Raw genomic sequence first — 24,884 nt, forward strand, 5'->3', positions numbered from 1 at the left:
TGCCTCCACATCTGTATATATTTGTCCTGGCTTAGGGATCTTAAAATGTAGCCAAAATAACTGTAGTACAGTCATTTTATACAGAATTCTCTTAAGGAAAGAAAACTCCTTTGTGGATGATTCTAAATCCTTATTTGAATTCAATCATCTAAAAGAAACCCACAAGAGATTATATTTGTAGGTGTTAACTGACTTCAACTGAGTATTTAAAAAAATTTTTTTTGTAGTTGTAGATGAACAGCATGCCTTCTATTTGTTTATTTTTTTTTTAATGTATTGCTGAGGATCAAAACCAGGGCCTCACACATGCTAGGTAAACACTCTGCCACTGAGCTCCAGCCCCAGCCCTCAACTGAGTGTTTTTATTTTAGGTTTCTGTAGCTGCTCCTGTTGTTACTGCTTCTCTCTCCTTCTCTCTCTCTTTCTCTTTGATACCAGGGATTGAACCCAGAGGTGCTTAACCAGTGAGCCACATCTCCAGCCCCTTTTATTTTTTATTTTGAGATAGGCCTTCTCTAAGTTGCTGAGCTGGCCTCAAACTACCAATTCTGGGGCTGGGGTTGTGGCTCAGTGGTAGAGTGCTTGCCTGGCATGAGTGAGGCACTGGGTTCGATCCTCAACACACATAAAAATGAATAAATAAAATAAAGGTATTATGTCCATCTACAACTAAAAAAATATTTAAAAAACAAAAACTTGCAGTTCTGCCTCAGCCTTCCAAGTTGCTGGGATTATAGGTGTGCAATACCATATTCATCCTATAGCTTATTTTAATTTCTTTTTAAAAAATTCTTTCGATTTTTGAATCAGATTTTTTTTTCATCCTAGTTTCAACAAACAGAAAATTTCAATTTAATTGTTTTTTTCTGGTTCAAGACTAAAGAGATCTGGGTTAAGCCTGTAGCTCAGTGGCAGAGTGCTTGCCTCGCACGTGTGAGGCACTGGGTATGATCCTTAGCACCACATAAAAATAAACAAAATAAAGCTATTCTGTCCATCTACAACTACAAAATTAAAAAAAAAAAAAAGACAAGAGATTTAAGTGAAAACACTCAAAGATTGGTCTTGTTTGTTTTGGGCTAGGGGTTTGGTGATGCCGAGGTTTGAACCCAGGGCCTTATACAAGCTAAGCACATGCTCTGTCACTGAACCACACTCCCTGCACTGACCTTTGTTTTTTTAAGTGACTGATCAAAGTAGAAAATGTTAGTAGGTTCTGTTTGTTTAGTTCTTTAGAAAAAAAAAATAACTTATATTTCTAAAATTTGAATTTCTAAAATTCTCTTCTATAGTTTTCCTTTGCAGCTAGAAAATGGTCAAGCAATGGAATGTACAGTAGCTCAATATTTTAAGCAAAAGTATAGTCTACAGCTGAAATATCCCCATCTTCCCTGTCTCCAAGTGGGACAAGAACAAAAGCATACATACTTGCCACTTGAGGTAAGTTAAACTACATTTTCTTTTGCTAATATGCCAATCTCTTGAATTAGTTTTTTTTTTTTTAAGGGTAGCATTCTAAACTGATGGTAGAATTTAATCTTTCTGAATTATTTTGAGTAGATTATTTTACTGTTTCACAGTTTTTATTTTTTTCTGGAAATGGAGAATGTTACGATAATTTGGCAAAGGCTTACAATGCAGAAACCCATTACTGCACATAATTTCTCTTTGCCTCTTGGCAGGTCTGTAACATAGTGGCAGGACAGCGATGTATAAAGAAACTCACAGACAATCAGACTTCCACGATGATCAAAGCCACAGCAAGATCTGCTCCTGACAGACAGGAAGAGATCAGTAGACTGGTCAGTAAGGTCTGGTCTTCAAGATCAGCCAGCTAAGATGAAAGAAACGAAAGACTAGAAGATTCCCGATGGGGCACAGTTACGCTAGTTTTTATATATGCAAGCTTTCCTGTTTTTTTAGGTGAAGAGTAATAGTATGGTGGGTGGACCTGATCCTTACCTGAAAGAATTTGGGATTATTGTCCACAATGAAATGACAGAGCTCACAGGCAGGGTGCTTCCAGCACCAATGCTGCAATATGGAGGCCGGGTAAGCTTTTATTTATTTGTTTGTTTGTTTATTTATTTATTTTTTATCCCAGCAAGCTTCTGCCACACAGGTCAAAAGAAGATTATAATCCAGAATTTTTCCACTTCACCACATTGAATTTACCCATAGTTGTACTTACTGTTGCTTTTTGTCTTCTGGCTCATGCCAGATAGAATTTTGTTTATTCCCTCCTCAACATTAAAATGGCCTTAGATTGTAATGTCTTTCTCTTTTCTTTTGTTTCTTTTTTTTTCTTTTTTTTTTTTTAAAGAATAAAACAGTAGCCACACCCAACCAGGGTGTCTGGGACATGCGAGGAAAGCAGTTTTATGCTGGCATTGAAATTAAAGTTTGGGCAGTTGCTTGTTTTGCGCCTCAGAAACAATGTAGGGAAGATTTACTAAAGTGAGTATCTTCGTATTTTCAGCCTAGTAGTATCCCTTCCAGATATGAAAGTACCATCCTTATGTGAATGTGCTGTGTACACTGGCACTAAATCCCTGACTCCTGTAGTGATACCATCTGGCTCTGTGTAAAAGACCTTGCATTATAGTAAATTGCAATGTGGGAATTACGTTAAGAACCCGACTCAGTTTCCGTACATTGAGAGCAGAACTTTGTGAGTGACAAGGCTGAAGCAATGCTACTTGGCAAATTCTTAGTTCAGATTCCTTTCCTGTTAATTGTGTCTTTTTAGCCAAGATAAAAACTCATTTATTTTTAGCCATTATAAGTTACTAGTGATCCTGTTCTATGGCAAGGTCACTAGCTGGGAGCGTTGGCTCACATCTTACAGATGCTTCTATCTACATAAAGGAAGTTAAGAGGAAGGGTGAAAAGTCCAGAAAAGGGACCTGCGATGAAAGAAAGGAATCCTACAAGATATTGGCAAAGAATTTATTCTAAAATCTTTAGAAATTGAAGTAATGCCTTAAATCTGAAATTTAAAACTTCAAAGTGAATTTCATTTTTAAGTGATATCTTTTGATACTACAATTGAAACAAATCTGTTACAAATTTGACTGTAATCTTAAATACACTGGTTTTGTAATAGCAAGTTTCTGTGTTCTCAGTGGAGCACAAGCTTACCTAACTCTTCTTGTACCAGCCTTACCAAAATGTTTGTTACTTGAAATTTTGACCCTCTTTTCTTCTGAACAGAATTACTAATTTCAGTATTTTTAAAAAATATTTGAACAAGAGTGCTATTCCAGTCTTGGGGCCCAGCTGAACCATAATTATTGAAAAATTCAAAATGACGTAGCTGGCAGAGCATTTGTCTAGCAAGTACAAGGTTCAGTCAATCCCTGGGTTCAATGCTTGGGTTCAATCCCCAGCATTGAAAAAGTAAAAATAAAAATGATAATCTGATGGTTTTAATACAGATTCTTTTCTGTTATAATTGCAATAATATAACTGCCAGTCTATCTTTGGCAACCAGTTAAAATTTGTTTGTTTGTTTACTTGTTTGTTTCTAATTTTAACTAAGTATTTTAAGGGGATTTTCATGCTAAGAATGTGCACTAAAATGAAAGCACTGTGCCCCTGGTTTTTTTCTCAACAGAAGTTTCACTGACCAACTGCGTAAAATCTCCAAGGATGCAGGAATGCCCATCCAGGGTCAGCCATGTTTCTGCAAGTACGCACAAGGGGCAGACAGCGTGGAGCCCATGTTTAAGCACCTGAAAATGACATACGTGGGCCTACAGCTAATAGTGGTTATCTTGCCGGGAAAGACACCAGTATATGGTATGGATCCTAATGCTGGTTGAGGGATGATTTCAGGTAGTGGGTGTGACAGGCAGGATAAACTAGGTAGTGCTACAGTCCCAAAAAATCTCAAACTCTTGGTGATTCAAAACGACAAAATTGTGGGTAGGGCTATACTCAATGGTAGAGCCCTTGCCTAACATTCACAAGACCCTGGTTTCAATCCCCAACGCTGGGGGGAATCATTCTCTCTTGTTTCTGCTTTGTATTCATTGAGGGTAGATGGTGACTTCTGCTCCTTGCCATCATGTCATATTCACTCTGGGACCTGGATCAGCAGAGCAGTCACTATTTTTAATGTTGCTAGCCCACCCCTCTTTTCTGTCTGCATCTTCTTGGCCACAGTCAACCATATGTGTAAAAGGAAGACAAGTGGGGATGCAGGCAGGAAATGCAGTACAATCCTATCACAGCCTAGGAAGCTGGGAGAACTGGAATGCCTGGAGAAAAGCACTTGGGAATATCAGAGTGGGGATGAGCGGGGGAGCCCACCACTTCCAGAAGAGGATCTGCTTATTTTGTATCTATTTGATACAAAGTTCTTTTGGTTATCAACTAAGTGAAGGTTGTAGGAGTCACAGACCAGCCCTTAAACTTTATAAACTGTCTTCAACCTTCTCTGGATTAGCTTCTTTTGTTACTTTCTGTTTATCCCTAGTGTTGGGAGTGGGGAGCAGAAAAATAAAATTCAGAGGGCTGGGAGGGAGGAACAGGTGGGAGAGGATTGATTCCTTTGCCAGACCAGTCATGTGGGAGAAGAAACCTCAAGGGACTGAGCAAGTGGTGGCAGACAGCACCAAAGAATAAAGGAAGCAGGCTGTTATCAAGGCCTGCAAGAAAGAGAAAAGGAGCCCACAGGACCAATTCAAATGGGCGGCCCGGAAAACTGCGTTGGAGGATGAGCAGATGAAAGGACCATCTAGTTCAGCGCTAAGCATCTTAGCACTATTTACAGTGTATAATAGTTGCTCTGTTAATGTGTGGGGTCTTTTACTCCTGGTAAAGGAAATTAATTAAATTAACTTATTTTTGTAGCCGAGGTCAAACGTGTTGGAGATACCCTTCTAGGTATGGCCACACAGTGTGTCCAGGTGAAAAATGTAGTGAAGACTTCACCCCAAACCCTTTCCAATCTTTGCCTGAAGATAAATGCAAAGCTTGGAGGAATTAACAATGTACTTGTACCTCATCAAAGGTAAGATTCTAACTTCCTTAATTTCTACTTTTGCTTAAAATCTAACTTACATAATTTATGGTGAAGCACACATATCTCAAATATGCATCTCGATTACTGTTTATTTTATATGTGTACACCCATGTATCCACCACCCAGTTTTAATGTAGAACAGTTCCAGCACTTAGTTAGGCTTCCTATGGCCCCTCCAAATAGATAGGGGGTGTAGCTCAGTGTTAGAGAACATTTCAGACCCTGAGTTCAGTTTCCAGCACCACAAACAAAAAGCAAAGCAAAACAAAATATGTGTCCCCCCCACCCAAAGGTAACCACTCTTCTGAACTCTATCATTGTAGGTTAGTTTTGCCTGATTTTGACCTTGACATAAATGGAATCGTTTAGTATATACTGTATTGTGTATCTTCTTTTGCTCAACATTATGTCTATGAGATTCACTTATGTTGTTGCATTTTCATAGTAGTAGTATTCTTTCTCATTGCTGTGCATGATTTCGTTATATGAATAAATCACAAGATTTTTCTCTCTTCTACCATTGGATGACATTCTCATATATTCATATATATTCATATATGCAATTTTGGTGAATGTGAGCATTATTTCTTTTGTGTGAATTCTAGGTGTGGGATTGCTGAGTTAAAGAAAATACAGTTATAGGGCATACTTATGTTTTGCATCAATAGATACAATCAAGTCCTTTTCCAAGTTCCTATACCAGTTTACATTCTACTGAGAGTTCTAGTTGCTCCATATCCTTACCAACACAGGGAAGTACCAGTTCTTTTGATTTTAGCCATTTTGATTGGAGATCAAAATAGTATCTCATTATGTTTTTAATTTGCATATCCTTCATGACTAATGATGTTAAGCTTAATATGCTCCTAGGCCATTTGGACATCTTTTGTGATGGATCTGTTCTATCCTCCCCCCCCCCCCCTTTTTTTTTTGAAATGGGGTCTCTCGTTGTTGCCTGGGCTAACCCTAAATTCCTGTGCTTAAGAGATCCTCATCACCTCAGCCTCCTGAGTAGCTGTCACTACAAGTATTTCACTGTGCCTGGCTTCTTTTCCCATTTTTTAATATTGGGTTGTGAATCTTTTTCACTAGTAGGTCTTTGTGATTTCTGGAATATAAATCCTTGCTAGGATATATGTATTATGTAATGTCTTTTCCTATTCTGTGTTTTTCCCTTTTCACTCTGCTACAAAGTGACTTTTTTTTGTTTGTTTTCTTGTGGTACTGAAAATTAGATCTAGAGCCTCAGGTATACTAGGCAAGTACTCTATCTTTGAGCTACATCCTCTTCCCATTTTAAAAACTTTTATTTTAAAATCAGCTGCAGTTGACAGACACACACCTGTAATCCCAGGCACTCCGAAGACTGAGACAGGTGGATAACAAGTTTGAGGCCAGCCTCTTGTGCTAGTCAAGAGCTCTTCTACTGAGCTACATTCCCAACTTCCACAAATTCTCATGAAACTGAGTTTATTTTAATTTTTTAAATTTTTTGCAGTTCTGAGACCTAATGCATGGTAGGCAAGTACTTTACCACTGAGCTACATCCCCCAGCCCTGATCAACCTTTTTATGTCCTGTTAAGTAACAGCCTGAGGGCTGGGGCTATATATAACTCAGTGGTAGAGCATTTGCCTAGCATGCAAAAGGCTGTGGGTTTGATCCCTGGAACCTTAAAATTAAGAAGAAACCTTGCCTGTTCTTATCCCATAGGGTTTTCGTTCAAATTTGAATTTGTCAGACTCATTCTAGAGTAACCAAATGCCAAATAAAGATAGTGATATTATATGCAAAGTACTGGCTAAAAGTTAGGAGATTTAGCCAGTTGTGGTGGTGCATGCCTATAATCCCTGGTTTGGGAGTCTGAGGCAGGGAAATCACAAGTTCAAAGCCAGCCTCAGCAACTTAGCAAGGCCCTAACCAATTCAGTGAGACCCTGTCTCTAAATAAAATATAAAAAGGGATGGAGGTGTGGGTTAGTGGTTAAGTGTCCCTGGATTCAATCCCTGGTTAAAAAAAAAAAAAAAAAAAAAAAAAAAATATATATATATATATATATATATATATATATATATATATACACACACAACACACATATGGACATATGGGATTGGGGTTGTATCTCAGTGGTAGAGCACTTGCCTAACGTGTGAGTCACTGGGTTGGATTCTCAGCATTGCATATAAATAAATAAAAATAAAGGTCCATTGACAACTAAACAAAAATTTTTTTTGAGTATTGGTGCCCATGTGAACCTTTTTGTTCTTTCTTTTCCTTCTTTCTTACTTTTCTTCTCTTTTCTTTCTTTTTTTTTTTTTTTTTTTTTTTTTTTTTGGTATTACTGGGCAGCAAACCTCACATATGCCAGCAAGCTCTCTACCACTGAACTGTATAGCCCAGCCCCTGAATTTTTAAGACTTCTGGGACTCAGTTCCTTATCTATCAAGATAATAATATCTGCCTTATCAAGTCTAAAATGTTGTTTTTATATGAAATCCTACATGTGAAAATTATTTGAAAAGTTAAGTTTAGGACTGTAGCATTAGTCATTGCCATACTTGAAAAGAAGGTGAAGTTGTTGTGACTTGAGTTTATGCAATCTTATCACAATTCTCATTTTTGTTCTTGAATGAAACTTCTGGGTAAATAAATCCCTTTTGAAACACTGGTGATGAGGCATAGAGGTCATAGGGAAAGACAACCTAAGATCTAAAATCATTTGTTTTTCTTCAGTCATTTGAGATAATACAGTGGCTTAGAGTGCAAACTTTGGGGTCAATTTCTTGGGTTTGTATTCAGGCTTTATCACTCCTAAGTCTGTGATCTTGGGCACATTTTCTATTCTCTTATGCCTCGTTTTTTTTTTTTTTAATCTAGAAAATAGAGATAATTTTACCTCTCTCATAGAATTGTTGTCAAGACTAAATTAGTTAATATATGTAGAGTAGCAGGGTAGTTGTCACATAATATTCATGAGCTGATACTATGTTATTCATATGCATGACATATAGGTTTGTTGTCATTAACTGCTCTATGCTGGGCCTGTGTTTCCTGAAGATAGAGAAATACTACACAGCCTCTGCCTTCATGGAATCTCATCTTTAATACCTTTTACATGAGATTGTTAGATTTGTGATGGCTGCTAGATTATACTTTGAGAATGAATACTCTCAGTCCCAAGGCCTACATTTAAGAATTTAAAAAATTTTATATCATATTTTATCTTTTTTTTTTTAACCAGAGAAGCATGGAAGCCATTTTTTCTCCTTGTTTCCTTAGAGAAATTAGTACCAAATAAGTGAGTTCATTCTTTTGATAAATATTTAGTCAATGCCAAGTATGAGCTAAAGCAGCATTCTAAGGCACTAGGAAACAGCAGTCACCAAAACAAAACAAAACATCATTCTACCCTTATAGAGCTTACATTCACAAGTGTATTGACAAAAACATAAAATAAATAAGTAAAATATATGGCATAGGGGGCTGGGGAGATAGCTCAGTTGGTAGAGTGCTTGCCTTGTAAGCACAAGGCGCTGGGTTCGATCCCCCGCACCCAAAAAAATAAAAATAAAAAAATAATAAAATAAAATATATGGCATAAGTGATAAATACTATGGAGAAAAATAAAAACCAAGAAAAATATAGACTTGATTCTATTCCTGAGCCTTACATCTTAAGAGAATTGGGGTTTTGTATTTCGTGTTGTCTCCCAGTGGGCACAAATTCTCTCTTAAGATTATATCTGTGATTATCATCTAGTGATACAGTTTTTCTAGACCCAAACATTTTCACCCATATGTCAATGTGCTGCTATTTCTTTGTATCTGAGCAGGCCCTCGGTGTTCCAGCAGCCTGTCATCTTCTTGGGAGCAGATGTCACTCACCCTCCAGCGGGGGACGGGAAGAAGCCCTCCATAGCAGCTGTGGTGGGCAGTATGGATGGGCACCCCAGCAGGTACTGCGCCACAGTTCGTGTACAGACTTCCCGACAGGAGATCTCCCAGGAGCTCCTCTACAGTCAGGAGGTCATCCAGGACCTCACTAACATGGTTCGAGAACTTCTGATCCAGTTCTACAAATCCACGCGCTTCAAACCGACCCGCATCATCTATTACCGCGGAGGGGTGTCGGAGGGACAAATGAAACAGGTTCTCGGATTAGCCCACTATTGCCCTTTGGAGCTTCTAGGAATCTAAAGGAGCTTCCGCCCAATCCGCCCCTTAGTAAATCAGCTCTGAAACGTGATTGCTTTTCTGTCTCTTAGGTAGCTTGGCCGGAACTAATAGCAATTCGAAAGGCATGTATCAGTTTGGAGGAAGATTATCGGCCAGGAATAACATATATTGTAGTGCAAAAGAGACATCACACAAGACTGTTCTGTGCAGATAAAACAGAAAGGGTAAGAAGACGGTAGTGTAAATTTCATTATCTGACTCTGTGGCAAGGAAATGTGATTTTGGTTTTTGATTTTGGTTTTGGTTCTGGGGGTTGAAACTAAGGCTTTGTGCATACTAAGCATCTGCTCTACCATGGAGCTACACTCTCTGCCCCTGAATGTCTCCTCCCTCCCTCCCTCCCTCCTGTTTTTGTAGTACTGGGTATTGAAACCAGGGGCACTCTACCACTGAGTTACATTCCTAGCCCTTCTTATTTTTAATTCTGAGACAGGATCTCTCTAAATTGTCCTGGCTTGTCTTGAATTTCTGATTCTCTTACCTCAGCCTCCTGCCCCTGAGTTGCTGGGATTATAGGACTGTGCCATCACACCCTGCCTGAATCTTTTTGAAGTGGGGATATTTATATTTATTTTCCTCAAAAGCACAAATACCTAACAATAATTTAATAAACATAGTAATTGCAGTTGAGCTTACATGGCCAATTCTGAATAAGTTTCAGGAATGAATTTTCTTTTGGGTGATAGAAATGCTGTCTTCTAAAAAAAAAAAAAGAAAAAAGAAATGCTGTCTTCTAGGGCTTTATTGGGGGGTGGGGGTGGGGGGAAACACAACCAGGTACTAGGGTGATAAAGGCAACCTTTAAGGGAGAACTTTATCTATTTGAACTTCATTGCCATTTGCTACTTTTTACTGCCAATGATTGAGTCACAGTTGGAGATACAAAGAATTTCTCTCCCAAATTATTTTATATCAGTGCAAAGAATTCCTTATTTTAGTGTAGAGTTTTAAAATTGATACAAGGGTCTTGCTAAATTACCTAGGCTGCTTTTGAACTCCTAAGCTCAAGTGATCCTCCTGCCTCAGCCTCCTGACTTGCTGTGACTACAGGCCTGAACCACTGTGCCCCCATAATTTTGCTTCTTTGATATATTATGACGTTACTTGATCTTGTCCAGGCCCTCCCTGATCTATTCCTAGAGAGATCACACCTTTTTGTTCCTAATCGTGAAATCTGGCGACATTCCCATTATTTTCTAGTACAGCCTTTGCTTCTTGTCTTTAATCCAAGACTGAGGTCTCCTTTTCCTCTTTTTTTTTTTGGTGGCACTGGGGATTGATCCCAGGGCCGCTTACATGCTAGGCAAGTGCTCTACCACTGAGCTCCATCCCCAGCCTTTTTCATTTTGTTTTGAGACAGGGTCTCACTAAGTTGCTCATTTGGGCCTTGAACTTGTGATCCTCCTACCTCAGCCTCCTGACTAGCTGGGACTACAGGCCTGAACCACTTGTGCCCCCACAATTTTGAGTAGCTGGGATTACAGGTGTGAGCCACCACACCCCACTTGTTATTATTTCTGAATCTTTAAAGAATCAAGGTTCTTTTCTCTGTGGGCCTGACAATCAGTTTAGATTAAAAGTATTGTCTTACCAGGTACAGTGGCACAGGCCTGTAATCCCAGTGACTCAGGAGGCTGAGGCAGGAGGATGGCCAAGTTCAAGGCCAGCCTCGGCAACTTAGGAAGACTGTCAACAACTTAGTAAGACCTTGTCTCAAAATAAAGAGGTCTGGGGATTGGCTAAGTGGTTAAATGCCCCTGGGTTCAATCTCCAGTACCAAAAATAAAAAAAATGTAAAAAGGGCTAGGGATGGAACTCAGTGGTAGCGTGCCCCTGAGTTCAGTCCCCAGTACCTTAAAAATAAGTAAAGAAAATAAAAGTGTTATCAATTCCCCAAACTCTGACTCAACAGTACTTTTTAGATTTTGCTAGATTTTGTTAATACAAATTCTCTGAACACTTACCTGAATGCTGGGCACAAAATATCCTGCCACCCATCCTCAATAGCTGGGGTCGCCTCTCCATACCTCTATGCTCTTACTATCCTTGTAGCCTAAGGACTTTCTTAAGTCCCAGACTCTCTCCTACTTCTGTTCTTTACCATCCAGTGTCACTCTTCTCTTTTCAGTATCGGTAGTTGCAGTTCTTGGTTTACTTCATACACCTGATCTTTATCAACATCTCCAGTTCTCTGAACTTGCCTCTTGCCAGTCTCCAAATCTGAATTACTTCACTTGCCATTTCCTTTGCTTCTGCTCTCTGGCAGATAAGAGTTACTGGGGAGAGAAGATAATTTGTTCAATTGTGAACCATATTATAAGTACATGATAAATTGCAAATCTCAGCCAGGCCTTGGATTCTGTGATTTTTTAAAATGTATCCTGTTCTCCTTATCATCTGTTCCAAATCTTTAAACCCATGATGCCTTCACTGTCAACTATTTCGCCAGAAAACAAGATCTGGAAGATGTGAATCTCAGATGCCCTTATTGTATCTTAGTTAAATTTTGTGTTTTGTTTTTGTTGTTTTGTGGTGCTGGGGATCAAACCCAGGATCTAGCACATGCTAGGCAGGCATTCCACTACCAAGCCACATCCCCATCCCAAGTCTTGTGCTTTCTTATCTTCTTCCCATATCCCAGGCTGATTTCTCCATCTTTGCTTTTGACCCTAATTCTTTCTGTGTTCTCTAGAGACTCACTTCATTCATGACCCTCTCTGTTTTTAGAATTGCAGCCTTTCTCATTCTGTGACCTCCTTCTCACCCTATACACTCGCTCCAGTCTTCCTCGATTCTTCTATTAAACATCCTTCACTCTGCTTCTCCCTTAGTTTGCCTGAGTCCTTATTTTTTTTTTTTCTTTCGTGATGTAACTTGACTTAATCACCTGACTTTCTGCCTGTACTTTCTCACATCATATTCAATTCTCTAGACTGACTTTAATTTCAGGAAGTCCAGAGTTCAAGAGAAGTGTTTCCTTCCTGAGGTTGTCCCCTCAATGCCTTGTTCATCTCTAATGGGGTCGGATTCCCACAATGATCTCTTCTTACAATTTCAGGCAAGGTGTGCCTTTTTTGGAGTTAGCAGTCTGCCATTCCAGGTTTGCTACCCACCTGTATAATCAGGCTTTCTCTGACTCCTCTTTCTCCTGTATCCATGAAACTCTGCTGTTTCCTGGCATTTCATACTTCTCCCTCTTCTCTTCTCAACTTTAACTCTCTCTTTAGTCTTATCCCCTTTTCTGGATTCACTTATTTCCTTATCAGTTCCTAAGTATGTATTTCCCTCCCCCAAACACTCTATACAACTGCTGATCTGTATTTCTAATTATCTACCAGACATATTTGCTTAGATGCTTTGTAGGTGTTGTATCAGCCAAGATAACCTAGACTGTGCAGCAGTAACAAACAACAACAAAGCAATCTTGTGAGCTTACAAAGATTTATTTCTTGCTTACATTACACATTCACTGGTTCTGCTACAGCTGTGACCCTGCTGTACTCCCTTTGGAACCCAGGCTGGCAGAGATATGTCTATCTGGAACATTGCCAGTCATGGTGGCAGAGGGGGAAAAAGATATATGACAAGCCATGTGTGGCTCTTAAAGCTTCTGCCCAGTAGTAACACATTTCAGGACACACTTTCTCTGCCAAAGCAAATCACGTGGCCCCTCCTGAGATAATTGGGTGGGGATGTCTAATCTTTCCCCAGGGAGGGGCATAGGAATATTTGGCACTGGCAATACAACCTACCATAGGCATTTCAAGCAAAACACAAGTAAACCTTCCATGTACTGTTTCATCTCCATCCACAGCCTATTCCTCCCCCAGTTTTTTTTTTTTTTTTTTTTTTTAATTCTGTTACTTGGCATCACTGTGTATCAAATCAGCCAAACTGGAAAGCTTAGAGCTGTGTGTAAATGGTTCTCCTCCCTTGTTGTCCCTGTGTCCAGTAGGTCAAATAGCCCTCTGTGTTCTGCCCTAAGTTGTCTTCTTTCAGTTTTTCCTCTTGTGTATCCCTGCTGCCTTAGGCAGAACTTGTCTGTATCATAGGAGGCTCCTACCAGTCTCCCTGTCTACATTCCTCCTCACAAGTGTCTTTTCCACCCTGCTGTCAGGGCTAGGTTTTTAAAACACAGATCTTATTGTGCCACTCCACTACTCAAAAATCTTCAAGCATTCCCCCATTGCTTACAAACACGTTCCTCTGCTGTTCAGTGTTTTCCCAAAGGAGCCAAAACAACATTTAAAATTTTTTTTTTTTTAGTTGTCAATGGGTCTTTTATTTTATTTATTTATATGTGGTGCTAAGCATCGAACCCAGGGCCTCACACATGCCAGGCAAGCACTCTATTGCTGAACCACAGCTCCAGCCCTCGCAAAACAACATTTTCATTTCCTCTTTTGCCATGACTTCATGCACTTCTCATTTTCCATGTACACTGCACATTTTATTTTGTGTGTGTGGTGTTGTGGATTGAACCCAGAGCCTCACACATGCTAGATAGCCCTCTACCACTGAGCTACATACCTGGCCCTTTTTATTTTTACTTTTTTTTTTTTTTTTTGCGGTGCTGGGGATTGAACCCAGGGCCTTGTGCTTGCAAGGCAGGCACTCTACCAACTGAGCTATCTCCCCAGCCCTATTTTTACTTTTGAGACAAGATCTCACTAAGGAGCACAGGCTGGCCTTAAAATTGTAATCCTTCCTCAGCCTCCAGAGCAGCTGGGGTTATAGATGTGGGTCAGCATACCTGGCTACATTGTGCATTCTCATCCTTGGAATGACTATGTCCATTTTACCCCTCTTTCCATTATTTTGATTAAGACACAATATACATTTTGATTAAGGTATAATATATATACAGTAAAATTTACTTGGAGAATAGTTTTAGTTTAGTGTATAGTTTAGACACGTGTAGTTCTGTAACAACCACCACGATAAAGATTTATAAGTTCCTTCACACCAAAAAATTATCACATACCCTTCTGTAGTCTCCTTTCCATTATCCTTAACCCCTGGCAACTGCTGATATGAATTTTGTCCTATAACTTTACCTTTTCCAGAATGTCATATAACTAAAACATGAAGCCTTTGACCAAGTTTGTCTTCTTTAACTTAGCATAATGCATTTGAGATTCATCCAAGTTATTTTGTATATTGGTGTTTCTTTTTACTGCTGAGTAGTATTTCAGTATATGGACAAGCCACAGTTTATCTGTTTCTCATTTTAGGGATATTTGGAGTGGTTTGAGTCTTTATCCCAGCTCCCTTTGCAACTCCTACTTATCCTGTAAAGCATGGCTCAACACTCCTCTCCCCAACCTTTTCCCAGTGCCTTACACATGCCCTTATCACATTGCATTACTACTTGCATTGCATATTACTTTCAGGAAGGCAAGTTCATTAGTTCTTTTTGCCTCTGGCTCTCATCCCTAACATCTGTTGCAGAGCCTAGCACATGGGTGCTCAAGCAATAAGTGTTGAATTGAATGTTGCTGAATTGCCTTTTTCCCAAGGCATCATCTCTGGATTTTTATCTGTAAAACTTAAGACTTTTTTTTTAAGAGGCTCAATGGTGAAGTAATTTTGAGAAAAAACATATATTCTATCATCTTATTAAAGATTATACATGAATAAATAATGCTTCAGAAAAATTATACAGTAGAAAAGCCCCCCCCCCCCCTTGTCTCTTTCTGTGCTGGAGATCAAACCCAGGGCCTCACACATGCCAGGAAAGTGCCCTGCCACTGAGCTATATCCCTATAACTAAGAAGTAAAACTTTAAAAAAAAAAAAGTTTTTTTTTTTTTTTTTTTTTTTTGCAGTGCTGGGGATTGAACCCAGGGCCTTGTGCTTGCAAGGCAAGCACTCTACCAACTGAGCTATCTCCCCAGCCCCCCAAATTTTTTTTAAATTTATTTTTATTGTAAACAAATGGGATACATGTTGTTTCTGTTTGTACATGGAGTAACAGCATACCATTTGCGTAGTCATACCTTTACATAGGGTAATGATGTTTGATTCATTCTGTTATTTCCCCCCCACCCTTCCCACCCCTCTTTTCCCTCTATCCCTCCTTCCTCCATTCTTGCCCCCCTCCCTCCCCCCATTATGTGTCATCATCCGCTTATCAGCAAGATTATTCAGAAGTAAAACTTTTTAAAGTTTGATTTAACCCTTGTGAGGCTGAGGCAGAAGAATTGTATGTTTAAGGCCAGCCTGGACAACTTACCAAGATCCAGACTCAAAATAAAAAAATAAAAAAGGTTGGGGAGGGCTGGGACTGTAGCTCAGTGGCAGAGTGCTTTGCTAGCATGTGTGGGGTACTGGGTTTGATCCTTAGCACCGCATAAAAATAAATAAATAAAGGCATGTTGTGCATCTAACTACAAACAATTTTTTTTTAAAGGTGGGGATATAGCTTAGAGGTAGAGCACTTGCCTAACATTTGCCCAGCACCGCCAAAATAAATAAATAAATAAATAAAAATTAGCCACAGTAAGAGATTAATAACAACAATTACTAATTAAAGTAGAGCCATATACTGTAATAAAACTTATGTGAATGTGGTCTCTCTTTCAAATATCTTAATTGCTCATTGTACTTTAGTAATATTTTTGGATCCTGATTGACTTCAGACAACTGAAACTGTGGAAAGCAGAACATAGGATAAGGGGGAACTACCACAACTCAATTATACTAGGTATTCAAGTTTACACATGAATTTGATGGAAGGAGGTTTTTTTATACTCAGAATTATTGCATGCATTGTTGTATGGTCTTTAGCCCAAGGTCACAGCAGTTAGAATGGAGCCAAATAAACTCCTATCAGATTTTATACTTCTGTGCTAAATACACTTCCTCATATTGAACTCTACTATACAGCTGAAGAGGGTAACCAAATAGTAAGATTTAATTCCATTCCTTATAAATGCATGTCTGAATTTCCCTGCACTGCTTTCCTAGAAGTTTGAATTTAGTATTTTTACCATAGAAAAACCTTAGAATCTTAGTAGTGCAAAAGATCATTTCTAATTTCACAGCTGATTAGATTAAGGCAAAGAGATATGCTTTATTCAAAGTGCGTAGTTGCAAGGCTAATCCTAGATCTGAAACTGATTTCTTAATCCCCATTTCAGTTCTCTCTTGATGATAATTATTTACCAGTGACTTCTTTTAGTGATCCCATATAAGTATTAGTTTTGCTGAACCTGGTCAACCAGTTGAAAGATTCCTTCATTTTAACTTTTAATATTTCCCAAGTTTTTATTATTTCCCAAGTAAGGAATAAAACTTTTGATTTTTTTTCCTCAAGAAACTTATCTATCATTTTTTTATTTTTGTTTTGGTACTGGAGCATGAACCCAGGGGAGCTTTACCATTTAGCTACCCCAGTTCTTTTCACTTTTTAAGACAGGGTTGCTGAGACTGGTCTCTAACTTGGCAATTCTCCTTCCTCAGCTTCCCAAGTAGAATAGGTGTGTGCCACCATGCTTAGAATTATCCATTTTTTTTGTATTATTTGTTTTAGTTGTTGATGGACCTTTATTTTATTTATTTGTATGTGGTGGTGAGAATTAAACCCAGGTCCTCACACATGCTAGGCATGTGCTCTACCATTGAGCTACAACCCCAACCCACATTATCCATCTTGAATATTAATTTTTCCCCTAGTATGGGAGATGGAAACCAAGGCCTTGCGCATGCTAGGCAAGCGCTTTACTACAGAGCTACATCTCCAGCTCTTAAATGTTCATTTTCCTCCCTCACATCAGTATATCATCTATAAGTAGGTGATAGTATGAAGCACAGAGCCACAGGTAAACTAATTCTTTGTCAGGACTTCCCTAGAGAGATCCTGAATAGGTATTTGTTTCAGAAAATACTTCAGGATAAATGGTTGGGCTAAGAAAAAGGTAGGTGGAATTCAACATCTTGGATAAAACTGTTTTTCAAGACTTGACTCAAGAGCAGTTTACCAACTTGTTACCAGTTAACACATCAAAGAAGAAAATGGCCTGGGTGTAGCTTGGCATATTCTGACTAATTACTTTTTTTTATATATAGGTGGGGAAAAGTGGCAATGTACCAGCAGGCACTACAGTGGACAGTACCATCACACATCCATCTGAGTTTGACTTTTACCTCTGTAGTCATGCAGGAATTCAGGTAATTGGAAAGCTGGTTCAGATCATTGATCTGATAGGAAGATGTTTGCAAATTTAGCAACTAGCTTGAGTAGACTTGTTATTAAATACTGTGCTTAACTTTGTTAATGCTTATATCCTAAAATTGTTATTGTTTGGTCTAGATATCTGCTTGTAGGTATACTAGGGAGTAGTACTTCTGAGTGTAAGGATTCAGTTTCAGTTCTCTCAGGTAGTCCAACCATGTTAGAAATATATTAATCCTAAAACTCTCTCTCCAGGGAACCAGCCGTCCTTCACATTACCAGGTCTTGTGGGATGACAACTGCTTCACTGCAGATGAGCTCCAGCTACTGACTTATCAGCTGTGTCACACGTATGTGAGGTGCACACGCTCAGTCTCTATTCCAGCCCCTGCATATTATGCCCGGCTTGTAGCATTCAGGGCAAGGTATCATCTGGTGGATAAAGATCATGACAGGCAAGTTTCTTAGGCACAATAAAATCTTTTTCTATTTTATCAGCATGTTAAAAAAAAAAATGAGCTACTACAGAAAACTCTGGAAGATTTAAACTTCCTTTTAGGATTTAAATCACAAGGAACAGATAAAATTGCCTAAACCTGTGAGAGCTTATAATGTGACTTTTGGTCCAAGAAGGGCTCAGTCTTGTTTATACTTGTATTGTGTCTCTACAGGAGTCTAGTTTGGAGCAACCTGTGGTTTTCCCGTACAGTCAAATACATTTCAATTCTGCTTAGGTCTTGAGTAATCTCAAACAGTACCGCACGGTGCTCCTATCAGAGCAGTCACAAGCCTGTGGATTTCATTTCATGCAAGGGGGAGTCCTGACTAGTTCACTTTGCTTTCAATACCATCTGGAAGAATGCACCAGAGTGAATCTGGGTGTGTGTAGGAGAGGGGCCAGACCATTCTCACTCCCAATCAGGGATCTGAAGAGAATCAGACATTTTGACCTGTTACTGAGCTACTATTAAATATCTAAACAAGCTCTTTGCATTAATTTTCTTTTCCAAATGACCATCTGTGAAGTGTAGCCCTTTCTGGGCTCTCCCCCAAGTCTGAATTCAGCTGCTAAATAGTAGACATTCCACTGCAAGTCTATTTCTGTAAGAGTTGAAAACACACTGTTAGGGAAAATGTCCAGCTGTGGCTTTGTATCTTTCATTCTGTAACATACATTCATTCATTCAACATATTTATTAAGTATTGACTGTGTGCCTGGTACTCTGCTAGGTACTAGAAATACCAAGATGAGTAAGACAGGCTTCCTGTCCATGGGGATTTTATATTTCAGTATGGGAGACAATATAGGCAAATATAGAAGTGCAGCCAGCCTGAATCAGTATAGATAAAAGTGCAACAGGAGATTTATAGCTGGCTGGGTAGAATTTGGCTGTACAAAAAAGAGAAGAGGATTTTTCCAGGCAGTGAGAACAATGGATGTAAAGGAGAGAAATCAAGTGGCATGTTTGGACAATAGCAAGTTTTCTTTGTCTGGAGCATATTAGAGGGGAACAGCAAGCATGAGGCTGGAAAAACATGTTAGAGCAAGATTGTCTTTGTTAAATATAAAAAGGTCTTCCTGGGATAGAATACACAGGATTAATGGTATTGAGTATGAGTGACAGAAGAGAGGAAAAAATAAAAGATGATAAGATTTTGAACCAAAATGATAAGGATAATAATGTGAAGAGAAGTTAGAAGAAAGTTCTATATATCACATGATACTCTTAAGCAGTATATTTACAAGTTGTTATTGCCCCCAGAGACCAAATTTCAGAGGCATCTCTACTTGTCCAAGGTTGTGTAGCTAGTGAGGGGAAAGCAAGAAGAGACGGTGATGCAGTAACATTTGCAGTGTCTACTACGTTCCAGCACTGTGCTAGGCACACAGATTCATTCATTGAACAGTTATTGAGACTATATTATGTGCTAAGCACTAGGGATACAGTGGTGTGTAAAATGGACAAAGTTCCTACTTTCTTTGAGTTTACATTCCAGTGGATAAAGAAATAATTATCCAGTTAATTTCATTTCAATGGTGTTTAGTACTCTGAAAGAAAAGTACAGAATTCTGGAAAGGCATGTTCCAGATGACCCTGACCTGGACTTAAAAAGGCAGGAAAGATTACTTTGTAGAAAATGGCTTTTAACTGAAGTCTAGTCAGAATTAACCAGACATAGTGGTCATAGAAGTCCTTATATAGGTATTATTAAAGATTTGAGTCTTACAGACATTATTTTATTTAATTCTTGCAACCACCCACTAAATAAGTTGCATTGCATTTTTTTCAGTTGGTGTTTAGAGAGACATAAATTATTTAAAGAAGCCCAAGCTTGAGCCTAAGATCTTCTTGAACCTAGTGCCATTTGTGCTATTTGAAATAGGTGAAGTTTGAAGCAGTATTGTCATGTGTGTTTTTTTTTCCCTTTATTCTTGTTACAGCGCGGAAGGCAGTCATGTGTCAGGACAGAGCAACGGCCGGGATCCTCAAGCCTTGGCTAAGGCTGTGCAGATCCACCACGATACCCAGCACACAATGTATTTTGCTTGAAAGTCTCAGAAAAAAGAACTCAATCAGTTTGGCACTCCATACAGCCTCAAAATGTTTCAAATGCCTACCGCCTCTAGATAGAGCCAAGTTGACTTCAGTTGGTCTTCTACCAGCAGCTCGGAATAGTTGCACTGAATCTATACTTTGCAGCACTGTCTGATGCATCAACAAATTGAGCCATTTTTTTTAAAGTAATAGACACTCATAGATTATCTTTTTCTGATGCACTGGACAGAATCTTTACCTCAACGTGCAAAGGCTGATCAGCCTGAACTTTCTAAAGGACTTTACAAGAAAGGTTTCTATGGAATATTTTGCTAGCTGTGGTGTTCACCACATCCCTCTAGTCTTATAAGAGAAGACTATTCCTTTCTTTCTGTGTTCATTGAGTGGGGTGTATGCATAAGTGGGAGAGAAAAACCAAACAAACTACTTCAGTTCAGTGTAACTACTTAATTGGATGAGCCCATAGACTTTTTAATGGAGATTTCTGACTTTGCCACTGTAAATGCCTTTAACGAGCATTAATTTTTGAAAGTTTTACAGAGTTTTATTAGTTTTACTACTTTATCTTACTGATCTCTGCAGACTTGTGCTGGTGCAAGTATAGGCTGCTAGGCAATTGCACTATATTTGGCTGCAGATTCAAACAGGCAGTTCTCTTATTCAGTTGACTTTTGTGAATGTGTGACATAAACAGATGAAATGCATGTCACAGTGACAGATAACACTGCCATGGCAAAAGTACACATTTCTCCCTATTTGAAAAAAAAATTAGCTTTTAGTATTTTTCCAAGTTTTCAAAAGTGCCCATTTTATGCTGCTGTGTGATTTGTTAGATCTCAATGATTTTTAAACTTTTCTCATAGAAAGTTAACTTTGGCAATAAGCATTTTTTTAAGGTCCCTCCTCTTCTTCCCCCAATGATGTAGTTTTCTAGATGAGATTCCAGTATGATTTTATCAGCTATTTCTTATATATCATAATCTGGCAATTTCTGAAACCAGTCAGAAAAGACATATATTTCCATGCCTTTTGAAAGAATTGTTTTTACCTATTTTGTAATCACAGTTGGTGTCCTATCACTTTATTTTAAAATAAGGTAGAACCAGGATGCTTCCTTATTGGATAGGCTTTGCCAGTGATGCTGCACTTGCAAAAAAGTACCAGCATTTAACATTTCCCCCCGCCCCTGGGAATCAAGGTTATTTACACAGTTACTTGCAGTGCAATTTTTTTTTTCTTTTTGTTTCTCTTTTAACCTAAAATGTACTCGGATTTTTCTTCCTTTTATTCAACTAAAACTGTATAGAAAAGGTTGATTTTTCTCAACAGATTCTGGATTGCACTCACAGGGAGACAGGATAGGATTCCTTTCTTGTCCAAACAAAGGGAGTTTATCTAAATCAAGCATCAATTAAAATGTAAGGGAAAATATAGTCTGTATTTAGTGTAGATAATACTTTGTAATGGACAACAGTTACATAGAATCTTGGTAGTTCCAGCCAGTGTTTCCCAGCCCACGTTTTACTGACTTCTTATTCTCCACCCTGGAACCACAGGAGTGAGAGATAAAGGGCCCAGAGCCATACTCCATTGGCTAAGGAAGATGCTGGGGGAAGAGACAGACACAATGTGGTGAAAACAATTTTGCCGCTTGTTTGGAAACTGCTGGTGGGAAACACTGGATCAGATGGTGAAGGATGTTCGCTTGAACTCATTAGTTGGTCCAAATCTCTTAAACTGGCCTTCTCAAAATCCCAGCAATATAAAGCACTGTTTTTCTTCAATTTTTTAAACAAGCTTGTAAATACATTGACGTTTACATTTCCATATGCTGTTGCTCAGCGGCACCACCAGTGTTTGCTGAGACTGGTCTCCGAAAGCGTTTTATAATGTCTATCAAGTCCTATAGCTCATTACGATGAGTGCAGATGTCCTTAATCTCTGCAGATAGTGGGAAGAAAGCAAGTTCTGTGACTGAAGCACAACATAGGCAGGAGAGAAGAGATGGCAGATGTTAATTTCTTAAGATTTTCCTTTTTCGCAAATACCTCACTTGGATAATACAAATCAGGACATGTTGGTGAGGGGCTGGCTGCTGCTTTTATTCACACTTGTTCAGGGAGAGCACAGAAAATACCCTTCAGCATGGCCGCTCTGGACCCAAGAGGAGGAAAAAAAATGGAAGCTTTTTAGGAGAAGAAGGACTCTCTGGAGTCCAAGATACGAAGAACTCTTGGTGGCTGACTGGCTGGCCAGTGGGCACCACACCTGCACTTGAGTGCCTCGGGCTTGCTTGTTAAAAACGCACAGATCGCTCACCATCTCCTGGCATCTATGGAGCAGGGAGCAAGGCCGAGTGCCCAGAAGCCCTGATTCGCTTGCCTGCAGTTGGGCTCTATGCTCAACCTCGACCTATCCCCTTTGCAGACCTCAGTCAGTCCTGGTACACTGGGGCCAATCAGCGTGGTGGTGGAGGAAAAGCCGGGAGGCCTATTTTTATAGGAAAACAGTACCATTAAGGGTGCAATGCTGTCATTTTGGACAAAAGGAAGAAATAGGATTATTGGAAAAAAACTTGCTGAGGGGTGAATCTTTCAAAGATAATTACTGCACAATCAGAATTGCAGCAATACCATTGCAAGCAAGTCTGAATGCATAGTTTTAATTTAATTTGGCTTGACAAGCCAATAGGGAAACCCCCTTGGGACTGACTGAAACGTTATGCATGTGTCAATCAATGGGAGGTGTGCATTCTCTAGAAGTAGTGATAGGCTGTTTGGTTTTTTAAAAATGCAGCCTGGTTAGGCACTGTCATGTGGTGTGAAAGATTTAAATGTAGCAATGCTAAAGACATTTTGGGGATAAGGAACAGGACATTAAGAGAGTGGTGAAGACCCAAATGTTGAACCAATTATGTTTTGTTGTTGTTATTGTTAGCTGTTATAAAGTGAACCAGCTGGTGTAATGCAGCCAGCGTCTGGGCAGGCAGAACATATTCATTCTTACTGTAAATTCTATTTGCTGCTTCCAAAGGTGATGATTTACATGCAGACATGTTCTATATAGTCTGTATTTTAGGATCTGGTGCCCAGCCTGTATCAGAGCTTACCTACCTGGCAGAGGTACCTATCCCTTCCCATGGGAAAAGGTTTAACCAGGCTCACCCTCTCCACCCTGTCCTAGCAACACTTTGTGGATGTGCTGTAAGGTTTTCTTGCTCAATAGCAAGGTGGTAACTCTGCTTTCATTTTAAGAAGGTGGAGACTGAGGGCATTGTATCAATACTGCTTCAACTCCAAGAATTTTTCCTTGTAAAATTAAAGGAAAAAACTCGTTATCTACAAATTAACCATTTTCTTATCCCTTGCTATTGACATATTCATGCTCTTTCATGTCTAGTGGCTGAAAATGTTTGCATTGGTTCATTTGACTAATGGTGTGACTTTTGTTCTTCTGCTGTTAGACTTGTAATGTTTTAAAATGTATTTTATTAAATTTGGATCGGATGTATGTCTCTAGCAATACGAGGTACTTTCTAAGCTATTAAGGGAGTGGTTGTATTCCCATGTGGAGATAAGATAATGGTTGTTTAAATTTGCATTTTTTTTTTTTTTTTTGGCCTGCAGGGATATTTTGTGTTCATGTGTCCAAAAAAAAAGAATAAATTGGCATTCTTGTGCCAAAAGTTGTTTTTCTTGTCAGTTGTCTAATAACTATGAAGTACATTGTAAAGGTACACATGTTGCTTTTTTTTTTTTTGGGGGGTGCTGGGGATTGAACCCAGGGCCTTGTGCTTACAAGGCAAGCACTCTACCTACCGACTGAGCTATCTCCCCAGCCCCCACATGTTGCTTTTTAAAACCAATTTCCTCAGCTTGAGAAATTTGACAAAGAAGAAAAATGAGAAAACTTTGTTTTGAACTGCTGGGTTACCATATTTTAGGAATTGCTATATGAGAATTTTAGAAGAGTTTCTCAGCAACATTTCACAAATGGAAATTTCTATAAGATTCATCCGAATTCTAGATTCAGCTCTTAATGGGAAGATCTATTTCAGTGATGCTTTAAGAAAAATTTAAGTCCCAAGACGTGTTGTGTCCACATAGTTACATTTAAAAGACTAAGTTCTCTAGGAAGCTTCTAAATCCAGCCAACCTGAGGTTTTCCAGTCTCATGGCTTTTTAAAAATATTTTTTATAGTTGTAGAAGGACACAATACCTTTATTTATCTTATTTATTTATTTTCAAGTGGTTCTGAGGATCAAATCCACTGCCTCACACATGCTAGGTGAATGCTCTACCACTAAGTCACAATCCCAGCCCTCATGTCTTTTTTAAATTGATTAATTTACTTATTTATTTATGTTACCCTATGTTACCCTGTCTGACTTAAAACTCTCTACCCCCTGCCTCAGCCTCCCAAAGAGTGGGGATTATAAGCATGTACCACTCTGCCCAGTTCATTTCTTTTTTTTTTTTTAAGTATTTTTCAAAATATTTTTTATTTGTCAGTGGACCTTTCATTTTACTTATTTTTATTTTTATGTGGTGTTGAGTATCGAACCCAGCACCTCACACATGCTAGGTAAGCACTCTACCTCTGAGCTACAACTCCAGCCCTGCCTGGTTCATTTCTATTTAGAAGTTCTCACCAGAAAAACCCTTTTGCTAAATCATGGTAAGGACAATATGGCCCTTACTCTCAAGGAACTTTACAGTTTACCAGAGAAGAAAGTCCTGCATACAACTAACTAATAGAAGGTAGGTTTTCTTTTTTGTTTTCTGTCTCCTTCATATTTGTCATCTATCAAACATTTATCATGAACTTGGTACATGCCAAGCTCTACTTAGGTTCTGGAAATACTGAAGAATAAAAGCTCTTTTTTTA

The 24,884-nt window shown here is 38.9% G+C and overlaps 1 protein-coding gene across 2 annotated transcripts in view; it reads left to right on the forward strand.

Moving 5' to 3' along the window:
• The window catches only part of AGO4 (argonaute RISC component 4), a 38,219-nt gene extending 14,534 nt beyond the window's left edge, over positions 1-23,685 (forward strand). Inside the window, exons 8-18 of one of the 2 annotated variants that reach the window (XM_079130109.1) lie at positions 1,293-1,440; positions 1,683-1,802; positions 1,924-2,052; positions 2,324-2,457; positions 3,617-3,801; positions 4,858-5,017; positions 8,861-9,176; positions 9,293-9,427; positions 17,333-17,434; positions 17,694-17,788; positions 19,882-23,685. In XM_079130109.1, the coding sequence (XP_078986235.1) occupies positions 1,293-1,440; positions 1,683-1,802; positions 1,924-2,052; positions 2,324-2,457; positions 3,617-3,801; positions 4,858-5,017; positions 8,861-9,176; positions 9,293-9,427; positions 17,333-17,434; positions 17,694-17,788; positions 19,882-19,990 (1,633 nt within the window). In that variant the 3' untranslated portion in view covers positions 19,991-23,685. Of the gene's footprint in view, positions 1-1,292; positions 1,441-1,682; positions 1,803-1,923; positions 2,053-2,323; positions 2,458-3,616; positions 3,802-4,857; positions 5,018-8,860; positions 9,177-9,292; positions 9,428-17,332; positions 17,435-17,693; positions 17,894-19,881 lie in introns of both variants that reach the window. The other variant, XM_079130108.1, reaches the window with a different exon arrangement.
• Positions 23,686-24,884: the final 1,199 nt, after the last annotated feature.

The sequence above is a fragment of the Sciurus vulgaris genome, assembly GCF_902686455.1.
Source record: "Sciurus vulgaris genome assembly, chromosome: 1".
Taxonomy (NCBI): domain Eukaryota; kingdom Metazoa; phylum Chordata; class Mammalia; order Rodentia; family Sciuridae; genus Sciurus; species Sciurus vulgaris.